The sequence below is a fragment of the Aspergillus caelatus genome (genome assembly GCF_009193585.1).
Source record: "Aspergillus caelatus strain CBS 763.97 unplaced genomic scaffold BDV27scaffold_337, whole genome shotgun sequence".
Classification (NCBI taxonomy): domain Eukaryota; kingdom Fungi; phylum Ascomycota; class Eurotiomycetes; order Eurotiales; family Aspergillaceae; genus Aspergillus; species Aspergillus caelatus.
In genome coordinates this window covers 1-17228 of record NW_022475600.1, presented here as the reverse complement: position 1 = coordinate 17228, position 17228 = coordinate 1, and the positions used below count along the sequence as shown (strand labels likewise).

The 17228-nt window shown below is 49.0% G+C and overlaps 7 protein-coding genes across 7 annotated transcripts; 1 reads left to right on the top strand and 6 right to left on the bottom strand.

Moving 5' to 3' along the window:
• Positions 1 to 83: 83 nt before the first annotated feature.
• On the bottom strand, positions 84 to 478 carry BDV27DRAFT_137805 (uncharacterized protein). The gene has a single exon (XM_032069077.1). The coding sequence runs from the start codon at positions 294 to 296 to the stop codon at positions 108 to 110; it is 189 nt and encodes a 62-aa protein (XP_031921471.1). The 5' UTR covers positions 297 to 478; the 3' UTR covers positions 84 to 107.
• On the bottom strand, positions 361 to 932 carry BDV27DRAFT_137803 (thioredoxin family protein). The gene is made up of 2 exons (XM_032069076.1): positions 842 to 932; positions 361 to 750 (listed from the first exon to the last, which is right to left on the bottom strand). Exons 1-2 carry the CDS (start codon positions 862 to 864, stop codon positions 450 to 452), a joined length of 324 nt encoding a protein of 107 aa, XP_031921470.1. The 5' UTR covers positions 865 to 932; the 3' UTR covers positions 361 to 449.
• Positions 933 to 1104: 172 nt separating this feature from the next.
• Positions 1105 to 3449, bottom strand: BDV27DRAFT_137800 (uncharacterized protein). Its single transcript, XM_032069075.1, has 2 exons — positions 1285 to 3449; positions 1105 to 1198 (listed from the first exon to the last, which is right to left on the bottom strand). The coding sequence occupies exon 1, from the start codon at positions 2736 to 2738 to the stop codon at positions 1389 to 1391; it is 1350 nt and encodes a 449-aa protein (XP_031921469.1). The 5' UTR covers positions 2739 to 3449; the 3' UTR covers positions 1105 to 1198; positions 1285 to 1388.
• A 436-nt stretch (positions 3450 to 3885) lies between these two features.
• On the bottom strand, positions 3886 to 5087 carry BDV27DRAFT_137796 (translocation channel protein TIM22). Its single transcript, XM_032069074.1, has 3 exons — positions 4808 to 5087; positions 4612 to 4707; positions 3886 to 4545 (listed from the first exon to the last, which is right to left on the bottom strand). Exons 1-3 carry the CDS (start codon positions 4928 to 4930, stop codon positions 4210 to 4212), a joined length of 555 nt encoding a protein of 184 aa, XP_031921468.1. The 5' UTR covers positions 4931 to 5087; the 3' UTR covers positions 3886 to 4209.
• A 191-nt stretch (positions 5088 to 5278) lies between these two features.
• On the bottom strand, positions 5279 to 7756 carry BDV27DRAFT_137795 (DUF4048 domain-containing protein). Its single transcript, XM_032069073.1, has 2 exons — positions 5912 to 7756; positions 5279 to 5817 (listed from the first exon to the last, which is right to left on the bottom strand). Exons 1-2 carry the CDS (start codon positions 7369 to 7371, stop codon positions 5631 to 5633), a joined length of 1647 nt encoding a protein of 548 aa, XP_031921467.1. The 5' UTR covers positions 7372 to 7756; the 3' UTR covers positions 5279 to 5630.
• Positions 7757 to 8931: 1175 nt separating this feature from the next.
• On the bottom strand, positions 8932 to 14463 carry BDV27DRAFT_150476 (Pkinase-domain-containing protein; the record flags this gene model as incomplete). The annotated part of the gene is made up of 9 exons (XM_032071227.1): positions 8932 to 9202; positions 9271 to 9654; positions 9814 to 9936; positions 9991 to 10592; positions 10647 to 10814; positions 10880 to 10947; positions 11010 to 11078; positions 12809 to 12812; positions 12865 to 14463. 9 exons carry the CDS (start codon positions 14461 to 14463, stop codon positions 8932 to 8934), a joined length of 3288 nt encoding a protein of 1095 aa, XP_031921466.1.
• Positions 14464 to 15395: 932 nt separating this feature from the next.
• On the top strand, positions 15396 to 17137 carry BDV27DRAFT_137785 (dTDP-4-dehydrorhamnose reductase family protein). The gene is made up of 4 exons (XM_032069072.1): positions 15396 to 15812; positions 15920 to 15939; positions 15998 to 16706; positions 16760 to 17137. Exons 1-4 carry the CDS (start codon positions 15601 to 15603, stop codon positions 16788 to 16790), a joined length of 972 nt encoding a protein of 323 aa, XP_031921465.1. The 5' UTR covers positions 15396 to 15600; the 3' UTR covers positions 16791 to 17137.
• Positions 17138 to 17228: the final 91 nt, after the last annotated feature.

Here is a 17228-nt window from a genome sequence, read left to right as displayed (position 1 = left end):
AGTCTGTGTCACTAGCATAGACTACATACAGCATTATTCTTACAGTGATATGAAGGAGTTCTTCGGTGAAGCCAGAAGGATAACTCTAATACTGACAGGACCAGGCTTCATACTATGTGCAATAACACGGAACCTTTCATTCTAGCCCTGCAGGTCTCGCAATGAATCCAATCGGTACTCGGGATGTTGTTCTCGGACGCCCAGAAGTACAATCTACCATACAACACCATCACCGTAAACAGACATAATGATAGACCATCTCGCAGATGTAAAAGCCCTACGAGCGAAGACCTCATACGACCGTCAAGGTCTCAGTCAGATATTTGATAATTTGATCTATAATTAAATACAATCAGAATTGTCTTCCCCTACACCATCAAAGCAAACATCACATATCAACCGAGACAATACCATCTCTCTCTCTCTCTCTCTCTCTCTCTCTCGATGCTTTAAGATGACGTTACGGAGGTGATAGCTCTATCCACATTCTGGGGATCGGTCCCAGTACATTCGCCTAGCTTTTGGTTGTAACGATAGATCACGATGGTGGGCACGTCTCGGATGCCTATGCCGGCCTCCTTGGCAACCTTGTCTTGAGCATCGATGTCCACCTTGTAGAATTGGGAAGAAAGCCCCTTTGTCTTTTCCTCGAGGAGTTGGGCAATCGGTTTGCAAGATTGAACCTTTTCTGAGGAGAAGAACACCGCAACTGGTGTTACTCCGCCGGTGATCTCCTTGTATTGTGGTACCCTAACAATATTATCGTCATTAGCATTTATCAATATAGCCCACAATGCGGGGAGGTGCGGGGAAAGAAGGAAGCTAGTTTGACGGTACTTACGAGGTAATCGCTGTAACAGACATCTTGGGCAGGTTTAACTTATAAATCGAACGATTGGTGAACCGTGTGTTAATGAAATGGCGGGGTGTAGCAGGGTTGAAAATTGAGAATAGGGAATACCTTCTCTTTATATAGTAGTGAAATGATGACATAGACGAATTGACTACCCCGCCGGGCGTGGCCTCAGGTGTCAATATCACATCACACGATCAGCTCTCGACTGAGAACTGGTGTTGTTCTTTGCCAATAAACTGCAACTGGTGGGGCGATCGACAGCGGGGTATTTTTCCGATGTCGTTTCGATCAATGCGTGGATTGAAATCATTGGTTCAGCGGACCCAAAATATGAATTGCCCGGTGAGTAAGCCGTGAGTTGTCACTCAATACGTCATAAAATCTACATTGGAAAGATGAAGTTTTGAGTAACTTAGGATTATATTTAGTTCGGAATTAGTTCTATTTTCTAGGGCAGTATCCTGAGGTTGTCGCAGCTAACACAGCCGTCTTGAGAGAAGACGAGAAACAAAACTAGAGTTGGTACGCCATCTCAGTAAGTTAGCCTCTGGGAATAAGCTATAGTGCGCTTGTTGAGCTGCGCTGCGCGCTCCTCGGCCGTGACGTACTGGGTCCCTTCTGGAAGGACTGAGGCTAGATCAGACAGTGCCACCACCTGGACCTCAATGGAAAGGGAGTCAGCGGACGACGAAGAGGTGTCCAGCCCTTGCCAGCGCACCATGATAGTACCCTCATGGAGCCCGGTAGTGTTGACCCAGTTATAGACACCAGGATCACCCAGGGATACGACAAATGTGTACGTCCCATTGGCGTTGGCCACGGCCTGGTTACTATTCAGACTAACCAGGCTACTCCCGGGATCAACAGTGACCATCCAAGGGTTTGTCACCGGAAAGACAACGTAATCCGCCTGGCCAAGGGTGAGGGTGGCCACGAGGGCTTCCTCCGCGGTGAGGTTGAAATGGCCAAAGGAGCTCGCCTGGCTGGTCAGAGTACCGAGGGAGCTGGACTGACTCGGGGCTTTGAGTGTGTTCACGGCGTTCGTCATCGTCTTGAGCCCGAGTGCTCCAACGCCGTAATCCACGATAGACTCCTGCAGGTTCCATATCGCATTGCTGATAATCTTCGCGCTGGTGATGGCGTCATGGCCTGTGGTGTTGCTCACAGCTTGAACCGTGATATTATCGGGCGTTTCGGAGTCCCAATCCCCTAGGTTGTTGCGGATCAACAGTTGCACGGCAGAGAAAGTAGACTGGATGTGGTTTGTCTGGCCATCAGCAGCTGAACTGTTAATGGTGATGGTATACGAGCCATCATTATTAACGATCAGATCGCTGCCGGCCAAGTAGGCCACGGTGTTCTGGGAATTGGGGTCGCTGATCAATGAGAAGCTCACATCGGTGGGACTGACTGAGTGGCGGTAGCCTGTCACCACATAATCAACATCGTCGTCGATCGGAATGGTGCGGTAGATGCAGTCGGGATTATCGTAAGAATATCGCCCGCCGGGAACATCCAGCCCGAACCAACTACGCGGACCAGAATCAACCCAGTAGACCTTGGGATGGTATGGGTCGTTGTTCACAGCCTTCTGAACGGCACTGAAGACCAATTCCTCGATGGCTGCATCGAGACTAGAGGCCGCCTCCTCACTAATTGGAATTCCGTGAGCTGTTTGGTAGGCTACCTTTGCCTCACCCTTGAGGACAGTGAACGGGTAATCTTGATAGATCTGGATTGCAAGAGCATCCAGCTCTTGCTGGTCGGACGTAGCTAGAGGGTTCCCGGTTGTTGCTTTGGCTAATGCTCTTACACCCCAGGCCGTACTGGTCACTGCAATAGCAACGATAGCCAGTCCTTGAGATACAGGAAAGAGTCTCATGATGTCCTGGTTGGTGTCAAAGGCGTGAGAAGTGAACGAGAGTCAAGGCATCACGACATTCAAAAGCAGCTGAAGCGTCGGCTTATATACTACACGCTAGGAAGCACTTTCGTCAGCTAATTTTATTGCGCAATTTGGATCATGACATCCAGTACGGCATTTTCCAACCGAGCATAACTTGCAGAACCTTCGGGATAATTAAACTCTTAGTCTTGCAGAATCAGGGGTCACTCTGCTGCGAGCCAATCCCATCCATACTATGGTCGTTCATCTCCCAAGCTATCAATGTTGCCATAGCCACTCGGGAAGAGGTGATCGCCAGCTTTTAGCCTCCTTGACCCCGCCCCGGTACGGGCTCAGGGCGGGTTTCCGAGGCTATTCGATGAACTCTCCACAGGGACATATGTTAGTCGTCAGGACTGTGAATTCTGTTAAGCTATGCGCTTGGGGTTTGAAGGAGTCACATCCTAGCATATTTGGCTAGGTATAAACAGAAAATCCATCCCATTGAAAAAGCCTGCCACTTCTTCAAGACGTCAGTAGCAAGTACCCTCCAACCCTCAGAGGGTTGAGCCATGGTCACCCGTGATGACGATCTTCACTTACTCGCATTTACATAACTTTTCTGGGCCCTTCATAAATAGGCTGCATAAAAAAAACTGAGGGTTTCATCATCGAAAGATAGTGAGGTTGTGTCCGCAGACTTACCCAGTCAATGTCAACCAAATTATGGGACCGCAGCCATCTCTATAATTATGAAGTAGATTATTGACTAAGGAACATGCTCTATTATGATTGCTTAAACTATTTCTCCTGTATTATAGTAATTTCAGGCGTATTACCTGACTTCCAAAAAGGGAATTTAAGTATACTTTTTGAGTTTGCTCTCAATATCTACTTTCAGAAGTAATTTATATACTTTGATATGGTTTCTGGTATGAAGCAAGACTACTCTGGGTATGATTTCATACCCCTAGTTGAGGAACAACTAGAAAAACAGTCAATTATGAGCCTTTTGCCTGAGCGACAAGGTGGTCGGTCACTTGGAATCACAATATTCTAGTTATAAGTTACTACGTAGAACTGTATCCAACTCCCCCTCCGGTCTCTTTTCGAATTAAGATTTACAATGTACAAGAGAATATACTCAAGCTCTATATCTTCATTAAAGCTCAACTACAATACAACCTACAACCAACCCACCCCCAATAAACCCATAAATACTAAAGCGTAGATAGTCTATACAATTCTAACCTCATATACACTATAATACAATCGGAGCAGTGAGTCCCATAATACAACGTCGTACATCACAAAACCCCCAACCCATGAGAGCAGTGATTCCACCCCAAGAGCAAAAGAAGGAAAGTAACCCCAAACGCCCAAAAAATGCCGCTCTATCCCAAACAAAAACGCCCACCCAGAATTACGTCAACTCTATACACACGCACGCACGCACGCACGCACCAGCTCACTCCTCACTCGGCATCCTCATATAAGCATCAATCGCCGCACTAAACGCCGCGAAACCCGCACAACCAGCCGCGGCAGCCTGAGGACCCGCCTTCGCACCGAGAATACCACCCGTGATACAGCCCGAGATCACACTGTTCGAGAGATCGTTCTTGGCGCGCAGTCCCTCGACACAGCATTCCGTGCCCGAGTACAACGCACCCACGATACCGAAGTTCTTGGCCGACGACCAGGAGCGGGAGCCCATGTCTTTGAAACCGCGGCGGACTTGTTCGCGCCAGGGGAGGTCCATGATGGCTTTTCCTTGGGGAGTGAAGGTTGAGTCGTAGGACATCTATTTCGTAATCACATTAGCATTCCATTGTGGAAATCGGGGCGCGGGGATACTGGTGAAACATACACTAGCCATAAACAATCCAAACACACCACCAAGACCGAATCCCATCGTACCGGATATAACAGTCTTCACGGGACAAGATTCCATGGCGGCGTGCATCTGTTCTCGTTAGCATATTCTGTTTTTCCCTCTCGCAACGTTGTGTTTCCCGCGCGTCCAGGTGCTTGACTCGGACTCCGGAGTATATTGATTGACTAACCGCTTTCACCATTGCCTGTTCCTGCTCGCTCATACCCTGCATTCCGGCACCGGCACCGGGGAGTCCGGCTCCTGCGGTTGCGCCTGCGGGGGCCATGCCGGGAGTCATTCCTGGGATGTTCATTTTGAAGTTGTGTTGTCGTGTTTGGTCCGGGGAGGATTTCTAGGTGGGGTGGGTGATTTTGTCGGATCACGTGGTGGTGCGACTGTTTATTGTCTCCTGCAGGAGAAAGGCAAAACTTATTAGAGCTGAAAAAGGAGTGCGAAGCTCGAGTAGGACTGGGGGTGAGAATGCGATCCCCGGACTTTTTGCGGAGATGAGATGGCGACTCGCAAATTTATTTACGGCGGTCGGATGGGACCCTTTGTGCAATATGGTCACGTGATTAACATCCTGTACTACCATTGGTATCATTCGGCCATCGATTCATGGTTTTCTACTTTTTGCATCCATGGAACGTGCTCTGTCAAATTTATCGATAAGAGATTTTATTGTATTGTCACATTTTCTACTTCTGACATGTATTTATATCAAATATTCCTTCTGTTCGTCAAACAAGTTGTACAAGAAAGCAACCAACAGTAGTGAAAGAGAGACAAGAATGAAAAATGAAAGGAACGTCAGTAACAGAACGCTGGTCGTAAAAGGCATTGGGATCAATCATAACCTTGCGTTATCCGTATTGTCTCATGCTCCAGATCTAATATATCAGTCACGCCAAAACTAGGCTAGATCGTGCATGTTCATGTCCATATTTACAGTAGCATCCCGGAATGGAGTGGAAGGCCCAGAAGGGAAGAATCAAAAGAAGAAAGTGGCTGACTTAGGCTTTCTTGAAGGTGGGAGAGTCCAGCGCGGGCGACAGACTGCGCTCCCATTCGGCCATGAGGTTGGTTGCCGTGCGCGGCAATTTCGGGGACGGCATGTCGGCCATGGCAGGCCAGGGGATACCATCCGACACGCTGGGATCTGGGACAAACGAGTCGTGGAGTGGGCGCCAGTCGCCAAAGCTAATCGTGGTAAGCGCATGCATTGTCGCACAACCACACTGGCCGGATTGCAGCAGAAGGCAGTGGGGAAGAAGAAAGAACAGAGACAACTCACCTAGTACTTGTGCGGGGACTACTAGGAGTCATCGGAGACTGGTCTTGCTTCGATTCCCACGTAGACTGACTCGAGGAGGGGGTATGCATTTTCTTCGGTTGGGGAGTATCCCAGTCGTCCCAGTTGTCCTCAATGTCGAGACGATTGGACTCGTTTTGCGCGTTCGGCCCGCTTGGGGTAGTGGAGGCTCTGTGAGCGTTCGGGGACTTCTGCCCACTTGTATCAATGCCGAATTCACTCCAGAACGACGAGTCTATATCCGTCGATTTAGAGTCTTTACCAGATAATTTCGCTCCTGCGCCTTTACTCCGTGACGAGGAGGCGGATCGCGAGGACATGCCTCCTTGCGTCGACAACCGGTCTCGGCTTCGCGAAGTCGAGCTCCGGGACGGCACCGCTCTCGATTCGGTGGCGTTGATTCCTTCCTCCCCTACGGTTGCCTGTCGGATATCTTCCAAGAAGGTCCAGAGACCCTCGCGCAGATCGGATGCCATCTGTTTGCCCGTGCGCATCAGCGCCTCCCGCGACGGGGGAGGCATCGTTTTCCGCCACTGCGCGATCATATCTTCATTCGAGCTTAGAACCATCGGGCTACGCTCAGCCGACGGCAGGGTCGCAGCTCGTGGAGAACGGCCCATGCGATCCTGGTCGGGCTGGCCATTTCCTAACTCTGAGCCTGGCAGATTGGGGACAGGCCCCACAGTAGGCGAGAGCAAGGACAAGGTCCGCGTATGGGAACCTTGGAACACCCGTCGTCCATTCGCAGAGAGTTTGGTACCCTTGGCCGCCGCAGAGCGCACACTGTGACGGCGCTCCAGCTCCCGGCTGAATCGTGGTTGTACTACCGATGGGCTCTCCGAGCTCGCCACGCTGTGTTCCCTGCTGTGAAGGATCGTCTCGTCGGCGCCGGGCCGGTCGGGGGATCGCAGAGGGATCAGCGGTTCAGCACGATGGCTGATATCGATGCGTTTCTTGGTTTTTTCCGATGCCTCCCATTGCCTTTTCAACGAGTCCAGCTCTGTTTCAGCCCGTTGAAGCTCCTCGCGGAGCTCCAGCACTTTCCGTTCCTGCGAGGCAATGGCGGTCAGGAGACCGGACCCGTCGTCGTGGTCGTCGAAGGTTACGGGGGTGCCGACGGCGGGGATATGAGAGTGTCGAGTCGAGGGGCGAGTCACAGGCGTCATGGAACTGGGCTCAGCCACGTTTGAATCCAGGGCAGTAGTCAGGGGAGGTACGTTGATGGGAAAGTTCAGGGTCAAGCGCTTCTTATGGCGTGCGGCCCCATGGGGACGGGCGGGGAGAGAGGCACGTTTTTGCTGGCGGAGTTGGCGTTGCTGCTCGAGCTGTTCCTCGGTAAGATCGCTAGCGGACATGGGATTGGAATGATGATCCAACGAGGAGCGTAGCAATGGTTGGGATGCTTCCGGCGCAGGTGACTCGGTTCCCGTGATATCTCCCATGACGTTGGATTACAGTCGGGTTTCAGGGAGTATGTTGAAGGACCGGGGAAAAGACAAGATCATGACATAAACAGTAGTAGAGACTGTGGTATGAAAATAAATAAAAAATAATAAATATACAAGTCCAAGAAAAACAACAAACCAAAGGAATCGTAAGGGGTTGGGTTCACCAAAAAAAAGAAAACAATACAACAAAAACCAAATCGTTCCAAAAGAGTGGAAGAGAGAGCGAGAAACAAACTAACAATAATCCACAGGCACGAAATGCAACTGACGAGGGTAGGAAAAATAAAAGCAAGAGGAAAGGGACACAAACTTCAACCGGAGGAATTAAAAGGTCTGGCCAAGTGACTAAGTAAAAGTAAAATTAGAATTAGTGTCGACGAAATGAAGGTGTTTTTTTGGTCTCCTGAGCCCCGAGTTGCAAGAGCAATTCTCTTTGCCCATGAGGCGGGTCGAACGCGCATCCCTTCCGTGTCCAGCTCGTTCAGGGGGGAAATTGATCGCCGTCACCGCCGAGTGATTGGCCGTTTCATCGTGGCATTAAATATAGTACTGTTCTGCGTACTGTACGCAGTGAGGATACTCCCTCCTTACCGTATTGTCAATTTCTCCATTCTTCAGTATGCAAGATTTGCTTTCCCTTCCCCGGTATGTTTGATGAGTGACAGTATGGGATGCCACATGGGGTTGACAGCTGCAGGGAATTTGTAGGTGAGACAAGTAATTTACCGAGTTTAATCATTCCACCCACATTCATTGCTATCTGCACTTCCTCATTACAACGAGATATCAATCGGCACGGCTCCGTATCCACCCCAACTTAGGTCGTTATTACCCGCCGGTCTAGAATTTCCACTGATTCTCGTCCTTGCCTTATTTTCGCTTTCGATTGCTTCTATCCGCAACTTACACTGCCAATTACGTACAGACAATTCAACAACAACGACAACAATGCTGAGGTATATTTCACATAGAGCCCTCATGGGGCCATCTTTGAATACTTTAAGGGGGAAAAAAAAAAGAAAAAAGAAAAAAGAAAAGAAAAGAAGAGAAGAGAAAAAAGTATCAAAACAAGAAGAGAAAATCGAGTAATCACAAGTCCTCAAAAAAAGATTCACCAGAAATGAAACCCAACGCATACGAAACTCCAAGACCCGGTCCGTGATCTGATGGGAAACCAAGAAAAGAAATAAAGGATAATCAGCGCCGAGGTTCGCACTTGCGAGATTGTTCATCCCACCCCGTCCTTGCTGAACGAAAGACTGCCGGCATGGTTTAACATGCACCGCTCTCAATTCGGGGTATCATCGACCTGCAGCTAACCCCTTGCAAGAATCGCGGGAAAGAACACCAGAGAATGAATTAAGCCCTTACGGGGCCAGTTGTGGGATCAATATAGAACGAGCGTAAATTAGGATCGTACCGAAAACCAGGCCGAATAAGAACACCGGATATGTAAACGCCTGAAAGACCATCGGGTTTTGTACAACGCAAGGAAAGAATCAAGAAAAGCCCCTGAAAGATTAAGCAAAGGATGTTCTGCAGGGCTAAATGCAGTTACATCCCGGGCCAGCGATTACGCAGCCCTTCGGACCACCGCTGGTAGAGCACATCCGACAACTGCTTGGTGTGCTCCATTCCGGGGACTTGTTGACCCGGAAGGTTGGCTAATTGCGCCGGTTGCAAGCTGGGCTCAGCCACTGCCGCGGATTGCCGCCGTCTGTGGCTTTTTAGGTGCGGGTTGTTTTGTGCCAAAACTAGGCGTGGTCTCTGTGGGGAATCGGGAGGTGGAGCTGCCTGTGGGACAAGACTTGACAGCTTTGGATCACTGTTTCAAAGGTTCCGTTAGCCACCGCCGGTTCCGTTCGTCACGGTGAGCAATAGCTCGCAACTTACCCTTGAAGTTTTTCGTTCATGATTTTAAGAATGTGGTACAATCCCTCGGGGTCCACCATTTCAAGATCACTCCAGGCCTCCGCCAGTCGAGAAATCGCCTCTCGCTTTTCCTGGTCCCCAGTGGTCCCAAGAACTTCCTGACAGGACAAGCCAACAGCTTTGCTGTATGCCCGTCGTCCGAGTTGCGCTTCCTTGCTATTCGGCTCGGAGAACAGTGTCTTCGGGCTACTGTTCTCATCGGGCCCAAAGGAGTACTGGGAGCTATACGAATTTTCGGATGGGATCTTATCAGATACCCGACGGAACTGCCGGACGGTCGATGGACTGTTGCCAAAAGTCAAGTCAACGCCCAGAGGCTGCTTAATTCCACTGGAGCGCCGCTTCCTATAGCTTCGCCGCGTAGAAGGGCTGCGCTCAGGGGCCGGGGCTCGTCTCACGGCGGTGTTCACCGCACTATTCGGAGCGCTATTCGGAGCGTGCTTAGGCGGGAGCGGAGGGCTGGAGATGTGCATGTCATTCATCATTTCCGATGTTTCATCGTACAGGAAATCTTGGGAGTCTTGGTCATTTTCGTCCACGTATGGATCCTCTGATATCTTCATGGTGGGCGCTTTGACTGTGTCGAAGACCCATCCGTCGTCATCCTTCAAGTGCGTAATGGTATTCCTAGATGGCGATGTTAGTAGATTTCAGTGTGTAAGCCAATTCAGTTGCACATACAGAGACTCAGCATAGTACTTGACATTGCGCGTCACTCCCCTGCCAGCATCCCAGTCCTGTTTCCGATGGATCAGCTCCTGCAGCGCTTCGGTCTTCCCCGCATTCCGAATGAATTTGTGTCGTAAAAGCTCTTTCGCGCTTGGTCGGCGCTCCGGATCCTTAGTGAGACATTGGGCAATGAAGTCCTTGAATGTGTTGCTATATTGGTCGCCTTCCAGTCGGGGAGCCGGCTCCTTCGGGATCAGAAAGAGTACTTTCATCGGATGAGTGCTGGCATGTGGCGGCTCTCCGTTAATCATCTCAATAGCCGTAATTCCCAGAGACCAAATGTCTGCCTTGTAATCATATCCAGACTGCTCAATCACCTCCGGCGCCATCCAAAACGGGGTTCCGACGAACGTGTTACGTTGTGATTTGATATTGATTAGCTGTGCTGCCACGCCAAAATCCGCCAATTTGACTTTTCCGGTATGTGAGAGGAGCACATTCGCAGCTTTAATATCACGGTGAATCTTTCCTTCGCTATGTAAGTAATCCAAGCCCTGTAATAGCTGCTGGCAGATAATGGCAACGTGCGCTTCATTGAAGACGCCCGGTTTCAGCTAATCTCCGTTAGCAAAGAACCTTCCGTATCAGACAATGGAACAGTAAATTACCAGGTCAAGGCAAGAACCTCCACCCAGGTATTCCATCACAATCCATAGTTTATGTCCTCGTAGAAAACTAGCCTTGTACTGAGTCACGAAGGGACTCGCACACGTCGCCAGGACGGAGATCTCCTGCTGAATTTCCTGGATATCATCTTCGCTCGACTCGAGATCGATCTAATAGTAGCAAACAAAATCAACGTCAAACTCTTCAAAGCGGAAACTACACGCGGTGGTCCTACGTGTTTGATCGCAACAATCTCTCCAGTCGACTTTTCAATGGCCTTGTAAACGATGCCAAAACTGCCACCTAGATGCGCAGAAACAATTAGCCAATGCCATTTAGGCCATCCTAGGACGGTTGCAGCTTACTGCCCAACTCCTCCATCATCTGGTACTGGCTCGCCATATCGTCCGCCATGTTTCCGGATTTGTCGGCGCCTCAGGGGGCCACAAAGAAAAGGGAAAATGAAAAAACACAAAGACCAGGGGTACCTGGAGACAATGAGCAACCCTTACAGCCAGCCAGCTAACCGTGTCCGGCGAGACCTTGGAGTTGAGCTCAATAAGTCGATATTATCGACCTTGGGAAGGGGGGGGGGGGGGGGGGGGGGGGCGGAGAGCTGAGGGAAATCGAGATTAGAGTAAATTGGTTGCACCCGTCGCATCCAATGGTCGGCTGCCGCACTTTTCCATGGTTCGCGGAAAACAACAGGCGGTAGCGCATGGCAACCGCCGCCTGAGGCACCGAGTGGACCCCAAGGTTCTGCACCGATTAGATAATGCCCCGCATCTGGCCTCAGGCTGCAGCTGCGGCGGATTAAATCCCCGGGGGCCATAGGCCAATAGTATTATCGTCTCACTAACCACCGAAAAGTACTATATTACTACTACAAACATCACTAGTAGTATGCACTGCAATAGGATGACTTTCACAGAAAGAGTACGGCCTTAGCTAAATCCTAGATTACTTAATTTTAACGTCTATTAATTATCAACCCTGCTACCGAGATACTTAGATAAGTGGATCGTTCCACCCGTATGATCTTAGTTCATTTCTTCCTCTTGAGCAAGAAAGCCCGGCGCAGCTCTTGTTTTGGGGGAGAGTAAGATCCTCAAGTAAAAATTTCATATTGACTCGGCACCTTCACCAACATCGACAGGATCAATAGTGTTTCTTAGAGTACCATCCATAACATCACCTTCCTGCGGTAAAAGATCTGGAACAGCTTGAACAACTGCCCGACACATTGACCGTAGTCCATATGTATACAAACTTCATTTAACCACGAACAGGGCTCTTGGGCAATTCCGTGAAGCGGAGCTGACCCAGACGGACGAACAATTTAACCTAGGAGAAAGTGTGAAAGACGCTGGTTAAGAGGTCACGAAACAGTGCCTGGGAGGGTCAGAGTAGATCAATATTACACAAGGCTGACCGTGTTTCAGGTACTACTCTCCCCAATACAAAACCGTTATTAGGAAGGTCGACGTCGAAAAGAGTAGATTTCACTGGTATGTACTTAACTCGCTACTGCTTAGGCTTTTGGTTGGTCTGGGAGTCGAGGATGGTGCTTTCCACCCATGTTGACATGTACGTATCATCTCGTATTTAGCCTCCATTTTTAGCTCCATCGTATGGTACAGGAACTTAAATAATCAATTCTGTATTATAGAAGGGATCGAAATTAGTATAGCGGGGAAGAGAATATTGAAGGGTTGTCACCTCAAGCATCTAGGAAGGAGGATCCTTAAATAGACAAACTTGTGCAAAGATCCTCAGTTTCTACAAAGAGGTTATATTGAGTAAAAGACCAGTGGCGCCATCACGTGGCGTATCTTATTGGATAACACATCCATTTTGAATGTTAACAGAAGTACGATTGTGTTAAGGTTGATTACCTGGAAACATAAGGACCTATTGGTGAATAGCAGAGGCTTGAATGCTTTTTCTTATTTCCCAGTATATTATGTGAGAAACGGGCATGTGGTCTACGATCACTATCGGCTCGAATAGCATTTGTACGTCGACTTCGTGATATCCGGGAATAAATACGATAAATCTTGAACCCAATAAATTCACACTCTGTGGTATAATAACTTCTCATATGAATACAGAACGCAGCTGCTTTTAATAATAATCTAAATGTACTTGTAGGGGTTCATAATACCGTTCTAAGAAAAGTGTTAGTTTTTACATACACAGAACGAAGATTGAAGTACTTACCGGATCGTACAAATCCTTCAACTGCTTCATCAGCTTCACCATGGTCTCGTCTTGGCTGTAGCCAATGAATTCCTTCTTTGCAACGCCAAGTCCGTGCTCAGCACTGATACTACCGTTGCGCTTCTGGATCCACTCGTACACCCAGGGCTCAATGGCCTTCTCGACCTCCTTGTTGTACTCACGCACCGAAATGTTCAAGTGCAGGTTCGAGTCACCCATGTGACCATATCCAACAACAGCGCGGACAGGGAAGGAGTCATCGTCTCCGACGAATCCAAGCTTGGTCAAACGTTCACGGCAATCGTCCACGAGCTGGTACAGCTCAGGAAGAGGAATCGAGACATCGTACTTGTAAGTGCCACCCAGGTGGCTCAGGGCCTCGGTGATACCTTCTCTCCAGCGCCAGATACCCTGGAACTGGGTTTCATCCTGCGCCAAGACACCATCGGCGACGATACCTTCGCCCATGATGTGTTCCAAGAAGCCCTCGAGCTTGGCCATATCGTGCTCACCATTCGATCCGCTAGTCTCTACTACACAGTAGAAGGGGTATTCACCATCCAGAGGATTCTTGTTGCCAGTGGATTCGTGGACAAGCTTTTGGGTACGGCCGTCCATGAGCTCGAAAGCGGAGAGAATCTCAGAGAGATGAGACTTTGCCTCCTGGTGCGCCTGACGAACTTTCTCGTAGCTCTCAACACCAAAGTAGGCCACGTTAACCGCCTTAGGACGGGGAGGGCACAGGATGGAAAGTCCAGTGATGATACCAATCGTACCCTCTGCGCCTATGAACAGCTGCTTGAGGTCATAACCGGTGTTATTCTTACGCAGAGTCGAGAGAGAATTGACGATAGTACCATCCGCCAACACCGCCTCAACACCGAGAATGTTGCCATGAAGACTACCGTACCGAAGCAGACGCAGTCCACCAGCGTTCGTAGCAGCATTACCTCCAATATGGCAAGAACCCTTAGCACCCAAATCCAGAGGGAACAGATGGTCCCGCTCCGCCAGGTACTGATCTGCCACCTCCAAGATAACACCCGCATCAGCGACCAGAACACCCGAGCCCTCGTCGAAGGAGCGGATCTTGTTCATGCGCGACGTGTTGATGACAATCTCATCGAACACGGGCACGGAACCTCCCACCAATCCAGTGTTGCCACCCTGGGGAACCACTGCCAATCTCTTATCATTACAGTATTTCAGCACCTGGCTCACCTCCTCCTTGTTCTGAGGCTTCAGCACCAGTCTTGTGTGGCCGCGGTACTTGCGCATCCAGTCGCTGTTGAACGGTTCGATATCATCGGCAGCATCGGTCGTCACACCATCGATCACGGCCGACTGGGAGCCCAGAAGCTCCTTGAAAAAAGTTACATCCTCGGCCGTAATCTCGGCAAACTTAGGGTCACGCTTGAGGTTAGGATAGGCGTCGCTGGTGTACTTGATCTCCTTAGTCGCATTCACGGAAGAGGAGACGCTAAATGAGCGGGTGGCAATGCGAGAGGGAGCACGAGAGACGATGGGCTGGACGAAACAGCGGGGTCTGGGCAGTCGAGCCCTCCGTAGGGCGACCGAAACGTTCCTGACACTCGACATGGTGTGGTGGTTGGCAAACAAAAATGTTGAAGGTTGTCGGCCAACGGCAGACTAAAAAGCTGACCGAGCCGGAGTTGGCGCCGACTCCGGAGTGCTCACGACATCCCGACCGAACATGGAAAAATTTCTGGCTGAACAATTAAACGTGGTTCAATGGTTAGCACGCAAATAAGATGAAAGAATATGTATATAAGTTTGATTTAGTCCATAAACTAATTCATTTTACTAGGCTTCAATTCTTTTTCTTATCTTTATTTCTATTTATATGAATTACCCTTCTATATAAAAGTGGAAAGGGGAATGGCAAATATATCGTAATAACAACATTGGGTTATATATAGCTTGGATGTTTCCTGCTACAACATGAACCACGTACAAATTCGCGCACAATATGCTTTATTTACTTGGGAAACATCTTGGAGACAGAACTCTTTGTATATACTCGATTGGTATAAACAATTATCAACTTATGTGTATGTCAGCTGAGTAGACCGGTACGTACATACATTTGCGGTTTGAATCGCAAGCCTCCCAATTGCAAAAAAAAAAAAAAAAAGGAAAAAAAGAAAAAAGAAAAATGAGGTTGAACCAAGCTGAAAAAAAAAGGGAACATTGGTTCTAGCCAGACTCTAGAACCTTGGAATTTCTATAGGATGTGGTCCATAGGATTTGTTACTCGATACATTGCAGCCTCGTATTAATCCATGGAAGGGTTTCAGCTTGTTCGAAGAATTAAACCCCGGCTGATTCAAGAAAAAGGTACTTTGCATTGCAAACGAATCATCGCTTGAGGTGGTTCAGCCAAAATCGGAGCCAAGAACCGCCATTGGGCAACAATGTCCGAATTAGGAAAAGAGCCAGTCCAAGTGTAAATAAAGGTCAGCTCATGTTACGCCCATAATGGGATGACACCTGATCTAGAAAGTACTCTACAGAGCTGTACATACAGAACAGTCATAGTTCTAAACACAAAAAGTAACAACCACATCGTCATCATACATCCCATCGGCTCCATAACCGAGCTCTTTTGTTTCAACTAAACCAGAGCGGAAAGCGGTTCAGGTTACGTCACTACTATTGTGCCCCGCAGATTCACAAAACATTCTCGAACACCTCCAGCCAAAACCTCCTTCCGTCATGACCACCATTGAGTCAACTTCTGAGAAAATGTCAAGCGTTGTCCTTGTTACTGGCGCTACCGGCCTGCTCGGCCGGCAGGTATTCAACACTTTCAAGCACTCGGGGTGCTTTGTTGTCGGTCAAGGCTATTCGAGAGCCAACCCACCGACCATCCTGAAAGCCGATTTGGAGGATAAGGAAGACGTGAAGCGTATCCTGGACGAAGCAAAGTAAGTGAATTGGGGAAATGTGGTGTGAGGACATCTCTCTGAATGAACAATTGCCCCCGGGGGGGCGTATGTCTAAAAGCAAAGAGCTAATCATGGAAGTGCCACAGACCTCAGATTATCATCCATTGTAAGCTAAACAAGTATCGTAAAATATCTCACGGGGAGACTGACACGCACGTCTATAGGCGCCGCCAATCGTTCTCCCGATCTGTGTGAGCAAGACCCCGAGAAAGCGCGCCGGGTGAATGTCGAGGCTACGCGGACCCTTGCAGAAGAAGCCTCGTCCCGCGGCGCATTTCTCATTTACATCTCTACGGACTACGTGTTTCCTGGTAAGGAAGGAGAAGCTCCGTATGAGGCCGATGCGGAAACGAAGCCTCCCAACCTTTATGGTCAGCTGAAGCGAGATGGTGAGGTTGCTGTGCTGGAGGCGACCAAGGAGACCGGGCTCGGCCTCGTCCTTCGGGTGCCCGTCTTGTACGGTCCCTCAGAGAATAACTCGGAGAGCGCGGTCAATTGTCTGATCGATGCGGTGTGGAAGTCTCAGGCTCCCGAGTCGAGCGTGAAGATGGATGACTGGGCCCAACGGTATCCCACAAACACCGAAGATGTTGCGCGCGTGTGTCGCGATATTGTCATTAAGTATATAAAGGAGCGCACGCGGTTGCCAGAGCAGCCTCATATTCTCCATTTCAGCTCCGAAGATCGTATGACCAAATATGAGATCTGCGAGAAGTTCGCGGAGGTACTCGGACTACCCCTGGATAGGATGATCAGGAATAAGCAAGGGAACGAGCCTGGTGGAGTACAAAGACCCTACGATACTCATCTATCGACCAAGGGACTCAAAGACCTCGGAATTGATGTCCGGACTACGGATTTTGTCGCGTGGTGGTAAGTCGATATTAGGATCGTCGGTGGCGTATGAAGCTAATGCGGAGAACTAGGCGGAAACATCTGGGCGCATACAAGAAATAAGCCACTGCGCTGAGGGTTTTTCGATCACACTTAGGACTTGTTTGTGGAGAAAGAAATGCCTTTGTGTTAACAGGTACTAGGGTATGACGCAGAGATCGCGTACTGGGGAAAAAATGAAAAAAAGGAAAGAACGTTCCAGACAATGGGTATCGGACTTGGTGGATGCATTTATGTGGAGTGAGTGTGCGCGATAAGTACTTACGATCCAAAAAGAACTGTCCATAATGTCTCTATTGCATAATGGGAATGATGACGATGACATCAGGAATAAAAAATTTGTATTTTCGTCTTTGTTTATTTACTTTTCTTTTTTTATAAGGTGCAAAACTTGGAAGGGCAAGAGAGACTAGTTTCTTGGAAGACACACCGATCCTACCGCAACGATCTAATTAAACGAGTGAATCTCTACTTAGGTTGGTTGCTTTTTTTTTTTTTTTT

Bases quoted from the DNA above. Each gene is read 5' to 3' on its own strand.
- BDV27DRAFT_137805 (XM_032069077.1), bottom strand. From the start codon at position 296: ATGAGGTCTTCGCTCGTAGGGCTTTTACATCTGCGAGATGGTCTATCA.
- BDV27DRAFT_137803 (XM_032069076.1), bottom strand. From the start codon at position 864: ATGTCTGTTACAGCGATTACCTC. The intron at 751-841 runs GTAAGTACCGTC...TAATATTGTTAG, and splicing joins TCTGTTACAGCGATTACCTC to GGTACCACAATACAAGGAGA.
- BDV27DRAFT_137800 (XM_032069075.1), bottom strand. From the start codon at position 2,738: ATGAGACTCTTTCCTGTATCTCAAGGACTGGCTATCGTTGCTATTGCA.
- BDV27DRAFT_137796 (XM_032069074.1), bottom strand. From the start codon at position 4,930: ATGAACATCCCAGGAATGACTCCCGGCATGGCCCCCGCAGGCGCAACC. The intron at 4,708-4,807 runs GTTAGTCAATCA...TAACGAGAACAG, and splicing joins AACAGGCAATGGTGAAAGCG to ATGCACGCCGCCATGGAATC. The intron at 4,546-4,611 runs GTATGTTTCACC...ATTACGAAATAG, and splicing joins TTGGATTGTTTATGGCTAGT to ATGTCCTACGACTCAACCTT.
- BDV27DRAFT_137795 (XM_032069073.1), bottom strand. From the start codon at position 7,371: ATGGGAGATATCACGGGAACCGAGTCACCTGCGCCGGAAGCATCCCAA. The intron at 5,818-5,911 runs GTGAGTTGTCTC...TACCACGATTAG, and splicing joins AGTCCCCGCACAAGTACTAG to CTTTGGCGACTGGCGCCCAC.
- BDV27DRAFT_137785 (XM_032069072.1), top strand. From the start codon at position 15,601: ATGACCACCATTGAGTCAACTTCTGAGAAAATGTCAAGCGTTGTCCTT. The intron at 15,940-15,997 runs GTAAGCTAAACA...GCACGTCTATAG, and splicing joins ACCTCAGATTATCATCCATT to GCGCCGCCAATCGTTCTCCC. The intron at 16,707-16,759 runs GTAAGTCGATAT...GCGGAGAACTAG, and splicing joins ACGGATTTTGTCGCGTGGTG to GCGGAAACATCTGGGCGCAT.